Consider the following 9,418-nt stretch of genomic DNA (forward strand, 5'->3'; position numbering starts at 1 on the left):
TAAGTAAACTTTAATTTGATAGGCCAATAAAAAAAAAAAAGACACGTCCATAGTTAACCAATTTTATTTAAATATTGTTTTGCAGATGATGGCACTGCAGGCCCCAGCGCCTTCGAGGCATCTCCCCCTCAGCCCATCCAGGAGCCTGAGCACATCCTTGCGCCCCACCCAGAGCCTGAGCAGGTGCAAGCGGGGGAAGCCGAGGCCTGTCCACCAGCCTCTCGTGCGCCACGGCCAAGGGTCCTGACGGATGAGGTCCTGGAGAGACAGACAGAAATTTGTAGACTACTGGTTGAAATTAACCATTCATTAGTATCAATAAATACGACATTAAATAAAATAAATGAAAACTTAAAAAAATAAAAATGAAGTCTGTGTTATTTTACCTTACCCTTAAAACCGCTGGACAAGGTCTCGTCTGAGCTGAACAGCTCCTAAAGCCGGTGGTGCTGCCCACTGCTCCACTGGCACTTCTGGGTCTGGGGCCAGCGCGTCAAATGGCACACGGTTTTGCTGAGCAATGTTGTGCAAGACGGCACATGCCAAAATTATGTTGCACACTTTCTGTGGCGAATAGAGCAAGGTGCCCCCCGCGTGTGCCAGGCAGAGCCATCTACCTTTTAGGAGCCCCACGCAGCGCTCCACAGTGGCTCGTGTTCGTGTATGCGCGTTGTTGAAGTTGCGCTCCTGAAGCGTCACAGGGTTTGGCACAGGGGTGATCAAAAAGTCCAAAAGAGGATAACCCCTGTCACCTAAATGGGAAAAGAGAAGTTATGTAACGAATATATTTTGCAATAGAAATGTACTCTTATTACTCACCTAAAAGATAACCATGACCCCTCAATGCGCCGTCTTGCAGCCGTCTGCGCACGCTGCTGTGCTCGAAAATGAAGGCATCGTGGGTGCCTCCAGGCCATCGTGCCACAACATTTAATAGGCAGAGTGTGGCATCACAAATAATTTGCAGATTTACTGAATGATAATTTTTGCGGTTGATGTATGCGTAATCATTAACCGATGGTGGTTTCAGACGCACGTGGGTACAGTCAATTGCACCAATGACATTTGGAATCCCAGCAATCTCATAAAACCCCCTTTTAATCATCGTTTGCTGGGCATTGTCGTATGGGAATTGGATATAGTGTGGGATGAGAGTCCTGATGGCAGCCAGCACGGATGGCAGAATGCGGCTCATGGTGGGTTGGGATATGCCAGACCTGTCAGCAATCTCCCGTTGAAAGGTTCCAGTGGCCAAGAACCCCAGTGTGGAGAGAACCTGGACTGGAACAGGTAAGGCCCTTGACCGCCGGGTCTCACGTTGGAGGTAGGGCTCCAGGTTATTGCACAGCTCCAGGAGAAGATGCCTTGGAAGACGGAATCTGCTCATCAGCCATTCATCTGATTCATTCAGAAGATCTCGCCTATCTTGAAACACTCTTTCCCTTCTCAAGGGCGCATACGCGTCTTCTAAAAGCGCCAGGTCAGCCATCATTGACAATTCGTATACGGTGGAAATCCAGTTTAAATAGCTGTTTGGATGAGAAATTACCTATCACAATGCATTATTTTACAGCACGTGTTTTCAAACAATTAGCATTTAATTTCGTATCACGGCACATGTATTAGGGTGTTCACTTAGGGATGATGATGTGATGTGGAGTACCATTCATTCACATTAATAATTGTATTACAATTTGTAAGATTATTATTATTATTATGACTTGTATTAGTAATGACGAGTATTGTTATTTAGAAGAAGAATGTCGTTATTATTTATTTTATTATTATTATTATTTAAAAGAAGAAGAATGTCATTTTTATTATTTTGTCAGCCTGAATTATTTTCAGTCCCAGTCCGTGCGCAACTGCCGGGCCAGGCGGGCATGAACCGTCAGGTAAAGCGCACAGGCTCGCGACTGGAGGAATACATGCCTAATCAAATGCTTTGGTATAGTCACACAAATTAAACATTGAAGTCCATGTTGCACAAAAATAAACACTAAAGTTTATAATTACTTTGTTGTTGTTGTTGTTGTTTTTTTACAGTGGGTCATAATATAGCATATATTTGTCAGTGCGTTTTGTGGTGTTAGGAATTGTTTTTCTGCGCATTTTCGCACTAACTCAAACGTGCGTACACCACCTCCTGAGCTGGCGTAGGATTTGAGCGTGCCGTACGCCAACGTCCATATTGATAAATGTCAAAGTCACCGTGGGTTTGGGTGTACGCAAGGTGTACGCTGGAAATTTGGTGTACGCACTTTTGATAAATGAGGGCCAGTGACTCTTTCCTTTATTGATTCTGCTTCTCTCAGTTGTCTTCACTAATTGTTGATCATCACTCATTTTAACCATTAAACACATACCGTAGTGACCCAGGACATCATTCACTAAAATTCATTTTTAAAGTAAGACATCAACCTTCTTGGTATTCCCCAATCAATCAATTCATTATAAACAATATAACAAGAAAAAGAACACCTGCTTTGCAATAATTGTATAGATCGTTGGGTGGTGTAATAGTGAGGTGTGTAATAGTGCAAGTATATGTTTTCTCCTCCACAACAATAATTTAATCTTTGATGACTAAATAAGTGCAATTCACCTTTATTCCACAAGGTGACAATGTCTGAAACACAATGATAAAGTAACGTTTCACTCATAGTCACTGCAGGCAGAAAACAAAAGAATAGGAAGTATCATCAGCAAAACTTGAAATGGCTCTGCAATTTACTGCAGAATAAGGACTGACCGCAACAGATATTAGTGTCACTGTCACTTGATGGTGGATCTGGTGGAGATTGCTCTTGTTGATCAAAACATAGATTTTTATTATGTTAAAAATTGATAATTTTGAGAATAATGAGATTGGGAACACAAGGCAGATGCTTAATGTAAAGGGAAATGAGCTCTGATGAGGACAGTTATAATGGTATAAAACATCTGCTCAACCCTTCGAAGCTCCAAAAGTTAACAAAAAATGCTTTATTTTATTTCTCTGTATTTGTTAAGTCTAATATCAGGAGAGTTTTATATGATCGCGACTGGTAGAGATCCACCCGTGTTAGATATAGATCTGAGTTGGTAAAGACCCAAATATGTAATAATGATTGGCGAAAGATTCATGCATTTAAGAGTTAATCACTTAATTATCTCATTAATTTTAACACTCTAGAATGTGAGTTGGTTTAACACTGGGGTTTTGGCTGTGAACTAGCCACGTTTCAAAAATAACTTGTAAAAAGAATTAACCTTCTAGAAATCTCATATCAAATTATCACAAAAAACAAAACAAAAAAACAACAACTTTGTAACCAATGGAAGAAGCAAATAGTTCAATGAGCTTAAATTCACTACATTACAGTGTGACCCGTTCTCAACATTTTCCAGGAAGTATAGATGTTTTTTTGTTTTTTTAAGAATAAAGAACAATTCTCCACTGCAGGTGTGCTGTGTGTACCCGAAAGAAATACAACACTGACAGAGAAAACAAACAAAGAAAAGAAAGAATGACAAATGTTATTTTCCTCATTCCATAGTTACGGGCAAGGCCTCACTGGATGGATAAAAGCAGTCAAAAAACACAAATGCGTATGTGGGCGCATTTGTGTTTTTGTGACAGCAGTGAATCAGCAATAGTTGTTGTGATATGTGTGTGTTGAGTGACCGTGTATTGTTGGAATGGCTGACATTTTTTCTTTTCTTTTTTCTTTGTTTGTTATTTTTTCTAGAGGATATGCTTTCAGAAGATTTGGTGTTTCCCACCTTCACCTGTTAAGCTTTGACAACAAAACTAATCGGCCATCATTGAGGCTGCAGTTGAACTTTGACCTCAGCTGTCAGGTGCCCCCTGGAGATGTGGTTCGAGACTCTTGAGTTCAATAACACCTCTAACCAATTGGAGTATACACACACACACACACACACACACACACACACACACACACACACACACACACACACACACACACACACACACACACACACACACACACACACACACACACACACACACACACACACACACACACACACACACACACACACACACACGTTGGTCTATGTGGTTTACAGGGACTCTCCATAGGCGTAATGCGTTTCATACTGTACAAACCGTATTTTCTATCCCCTTACACTGCCCCTGCCCCTAAACCTACCCATCACAGGAAACATTCTGCGTTTTTACTTTCTCAAAAAAAACATCATTTAGTATGTTTTTAAGGCCATTTGAATTATGAGGACATTTGATATGTCCTCATAAACCACATTTATAGTATAATACCAGTGTAATACCCATGTCGTTATACAAATTTGTGTCCTCATAAACCACATAAACAGGCTCACACACACACACACACACACACACACACACACACACACACACACACACACACACACACACACACACACACACACACACACACACACACACACATGTGACAGTCTTCAACAAGCACATCCAGATACATGCTGGGGCACGAGTACACAGATACAAGTTTACATAGCTATCTAAATGGGGACATACTTTTGACTTTTGTTTTTGAATAAAGCTAATTAGTGTAAAATAAGCCTAAACCAGCTTAAATAATACATACTGAATTTGAAGAATAAAAAGAGCGAATTATTTCATTCATGAATAGTTTTTACTTTTGTAATCTAATTTATAATGGCAAAGCAGTATTTTCAGAAGCAAGTGCTCCTGTCATATAACGTGAAGGGAAACAGGACATGCACACACACACACACACACACACACACACACACACACACACACACACACACACACACACACACACACACACACACACACACACACACACACACACACACACACACACACACACACACACACACACACACACACACACACACACACACACACACACACACACACACAAATACATAAAAGTGTTAAGGAGGCCAGCTACTAGTCACTGTGCACGTAAACTTCACTTCTCTGATCTCTAGATACGCTCTAGCGACTGACTCTAGAGGTTGTAGCCTTAATCTGACCCGATGCTGGCGGACCGGAGAGGAGCTATGATGTCATATGTGGTACCATTTGAAAGCTTAGAGTCTCTACTTTCTGGAGATATGCATCCCTTTGGCATTTGTTTTACAAAAAGTAATGTATTTACACTAAATTACTTTGGTACCATTTCCGCCTGAATTTGGCCTACCCAAATTGAAAAGCCTCCCATACACACATACAGTGGTCTAGTTTCAAAATGTTGGTGTCATTTTACAGGAAACCCTTTGAAGTTACATAAAAAACTGCTAAAAATGATAAACATGTAAGTACATGTTTTCTAAGCTGTTATACCCCCCCGAAAATAAATAAATGTATCCAGCATATATAATTAATTTTATGACACAGTCTAACAACATCTTAGACAACATATACTTACATTTTTATGACTTTCAGGAGTGATTTACTAATCTTCAAAGGGTTTTCTGTAAAATGAGACCAACATTTTGAATTTAGACCACTGTATGTGTGTATGGGAAGCTTTTCAATTTGGGTAGGCCGAATCCAGGCAGAAATCCCCCAAAAATGGTATTGGAGTTTAAGTTATTAATGCAATTATCTAATCAACCAATCACATTTCAAGCAGTTGCTTCAATGCATTTAGGGGCGTGGTCCTGGTCAAGACAATCTCCTGAACTCCAAATTTTCAGAATGGGAATGAAAGGTGATTTAAGCAATTTTGAGCGTGGCATGGTTGTTAGTGCCAGACGGGCCGGTCTGAGTATTTCACAATCTGCTCAGTTACTGGGATTTTCACGCACAACTATTTCTAGGGTTTACAAAGAATGGTGTGAAAAGGGAAAAACATCCAGTATGCAGCAGTCCTGTTGGCGAAAATGCCTTGTTGATGCTAGAACTCAGAGGAGAATGAGCTGACTGATTCAAGCTGATAGAAGAGCAACTTTGACTGAAATAACCACTCGTTACAACCGAGGTATGCAGCAAAGCATTTGTGAAGCCACAGCACACACAACCTTGAGGCGGATGGGCAACAACAGCAGAAGACTCCACCGGGTACCACTCATCTCCACTACAAATAGGAAAAAGAGGCTACAATTTGCAAAAGCTCACCAAAATTGGACAGTTGAAGACTGGAAAAATGTTGCCTGGTCTGATGAGGTTTGATTTCTGTTGAGACATTCAGATGGTATTTGGTGTAAACAGAATGAGAACATAGATCCATCATGCCTTGTTACCACTCAGCAGGCTGCTGCTGGTGGTGTAATGGTGTGGGGGAGGTTTTTTTGGCACACCTTAGACCCCTTAGTGCAGACTGGGCATTGTTTAAATACATATGTATAATTATATATATAGCAAAATTTTCATTGTTCTAAAAAATGGAATGTTTATTTGTTTGTCAAGCAAAATACAAAAATATAGCACAAGTTGCATGGTCTACTTTTTATTATGCTTTTATGATGCTTTTCTGTAATTTCTGGAGCTTTACGGGATAGTTTAGCCCATGATTTAGCCTCAAGTCATCCTAGGTGTATATGACATTCTTCTTTCAGATGAATACAATCAGAGTTATATAAAACATTTCCTGGCTCTTCCAAGCTTTATAATGGCAGCCTAAAATTTGAAGCCCAAAAAGTGCATCCATCCATTATAAAATGTAAGAAAACTATCCATATTTAACACGTTATGAAGTAAAATATCTAGCTGCTGTCAGACCCCCTTCTGTATTCAACTTACCTGAACATATGATGTCGGACGTAGTGTAAGAGGTTTGAACTGCGAGAGGTGTTACACTTTCTCTGAAGTTGAATACGGAATATGTTCTGCCATTCTACGTTAGAAAAAACCATATGGTTTGGGAGAAAAAAGTGAGAGTGAGTGAATTGGTTTCTTGTTGAACGGCTTTAAAACCTGATTAGAATTCGAAAAGTTTTTAATCTAAAAAATGTTGTACAGTTCATGATATCGTTATGCATAACATGAACAAGGTTAGTCTGGCTTCTGTAATAATTGTTTCAAAAAACATTTTGAATGATTTCATGAAATGTTCCTTGGTTCAAGTGTTTGAGGTAGTTGGGAGCACATGTGGCTCAAATTGATCTCTCTCTGTTTTTCACTGTGACCCAGACCCCACTTCCTTACCGCTACCCAACGATCTGTGGAAGTGTAAACACATCCGGACTCAAGGTGCACGGCGTAATCAAACATGTGCTGTTCATCAGAGAGCTGCAAACGTACTGCTCTCTGAAGAGCACAGCTAACACACACACAGGCACACACTCCATGTGTGAAGCCATAATGGTAAATGCCCTCACTGCTCAATACCGTGAAGTGCTTGTTTGTGTTTGAATACGCAGAATTGTAAGGCCCCAAATCTTAACGTTAAGCAAATAAACACAGCAGACACATCAGAAGTTCTAGTACATTTTCATTTATCCATGTTCCCCTTACCGTAGACACTAAAATACACACTTGAACTCAATCTCTAACAGCCAGTTTGTCTCACTCTCACACACACACACACACACACACACACACATGCACACACACACGCACGCGCGCACACACACACACACACACACACACACACACACACACACACACACACACACACACACACACACACACACACACACACACACACACACACACACACACACACACACACACACACACACACACACACACACACACACACACACACACACACACACACACACACACACACACATTCTGTAAACAAACCAGAACTTCACAGTTTGGCATAAGGACACAAACATGGGCAGCTAAGCATTTTTCCTTAGATAAATGATGCTGAATAAGAGAGACTTGTGCTCTGAAATTTGCATAAAAAATAAAATAAAAAAATAATCATGAATCAGCATATTGACTCATGATTCGAATCGAATCATGAATCAATATGCTGATTCATGACCGTTTGAAACTTTATTTGAGGTTTGAAAACAAACACGGAAGAGATGACAAGTAAGGGATAATGTACACCCAGCCGGTTGTTATCGCAGAATAAACCCCGACAGAGTGGTCAGGTCTTGCATCACTCTGAAGGGGTTTATTCTGCATAACAACCAGCTGGGTGTACATTATCCCGCTTATTACACGGCGACTAGTCTCAAATAAATTAGACACAAAATATTGTCTTGAGATTAAATATTTTATTAGCTCTTCCGCAAAGCTTCCGCAAAGAAAAACAGTTCCAAACTGCTTTAAGCCTTTATCTATTGCTGCTAAATGTTGAAAATAAATGCTGAAAGGGTTAGTTCACCCAAAAATGAAACCAAACCTATGATTTACTCACCCTCAAGTTATCGTAGGTGTATATGACATTCTTCTTTCAGACAAATTCAATCAGAGTTATATTTAAAAAAAAAACAGGCTAACGTTAATCCCAGCAGCTGTTTTTGAAGTCCATAAAAAAATGCAGCTGCCCATCAAATAACGTGCTCCACTCGACTCCGATGGGTTAATAGAGCTTTCTGATTCAAATCGATGCGTTTGTGTAAGAAAAATATCCATATTTAAAACTTTATAAAGTAAACCCGCCTTGAAGTCTTCCATTGTAGCCATGGCTGTTTAAGTATTTAACAGCCACAAGATGGCGCCAGCGTTAAGCATAGAAGTAGTACCGGTCAAGATAACTCGTACCCGGATGAGCGGTTTTTATCTGGAAATAACATACCGCTGGAATGCGCGATTGACCAATCAGAATCAAGTATTTCACAGAGCCGTGTAATAATGCTGAATAAAGTCGTAGTTTTTGTTATTTTTGGACCAAAATGTATTATATGTGGACTATACTTTGATGATGTTTTTATTCCCTTTATTGACATGGACAGTATAGTGTGCATACACTTGGATACGCTCTCGGACTAAATATAAAACATCTTAAACATCTTTGTTTTGAAGATGAACGGAGGTCATATGGGTATGGAACAACATTAGGGTGAGTCATTAATGGCATACATTTCATTTTGGGGTGAACTAACTCTTTAAGTATTGACCTTTTCCAATTTTCTGTGACCTACTCTAAAATGAGAATGTACACACATTAACAACTCCTTTACTGGTTTAAAACACTGTACATTACATATATGCAGTGTTGGGAAAAGTTACTTTAAAAGGTAATGCATTACAATTACAAATTGCATTAGTTACTTTTCATGGAAAGTAATATGATAAATTACTTTTGCGTTACTTTTCCTCATCTAAGCTGGGCTTGCTTGTTTGTTTTTTAAAATCTTTTTTTTGGCAAACGTAAAGGCCCTTTCACACCAAAAGTGAAATGAATAAGCCTCAGGCAAATTCACACCTGTACAGTAGGGGGCACAGCTCAAACAAACCTTTCAGCTCTGCTGAACACTCTTAAAGGGATACTACCCCGCTTTTTCATATTAAACTATGTTATTCCCTTAA

General features: G+C 39.7%; 1 protein-coding gene across 1 annotated transcript; it reads right to left on the reverse strand.

Moving 5' to 3' along the window:
- Window positions 1-493: 493 nt before the first annotated feature.
- Window positions 494-1,489, reverse strand: LOC137058271 (putative nuclease HARBI1). The gene is made up of 3 exons (XM_067431510.1): window positions 820-1,489; window positions 618-752; window positions 494-513 (listed from the first exon to the last, which is right to left on the reverse strand). The coding sequence occupies exons 1-3, from the start codon at window positions 1,487-1,489 to the stop codon at window positions 494-496; spliced, it is 825 nt and encodes a 274-aa protein (XP_067287611.1).
- Between the last annotated feature and the right edge of the window lie 7,929 nt (window positions 1,490-9,418).

This window comes from Pseudorasbora parva, chromosome 22 (assembly GCF_024679245.1).
Source record: "Pseudorasbora parva isolate DD20220531a chromosome 22, ASM2467924v1, whole genome shotgun sequence".
Classification (NCBI taxonomy): domain Eukaryota; kingdom Metazoa; phylum Chordata; class Actinopteri; order Cypriniformes; family Gobionidae; genus Pseudorasbora; species Pseudorasbora parva.

Excerpts from the sequence above, each read along its gene's own strand:
- LOC137058271 (XM_067431510.1), bottom strand. The coding sequence starts at position 1,489 with ATGGCTGACCTGGCGCTTTTAGAAGACGCGTATGCGCCCTTGAGAAGG. Across the intron at positions 753-819 it reads GGGTCATGGTTATCTTTTAG|GTGACAGGGGTTATCCTCTT; the intron begins GTGAGTAATAAG and ends TTTCCCATTTAG. Across the intron at positions 514-617 it reads CTGCGTGGGGCTCCTAAAAG|CAAAACCGTGTGCCATTTGA; the intron begins GTAGATGGCTCT and ends AACATTGCTCAG.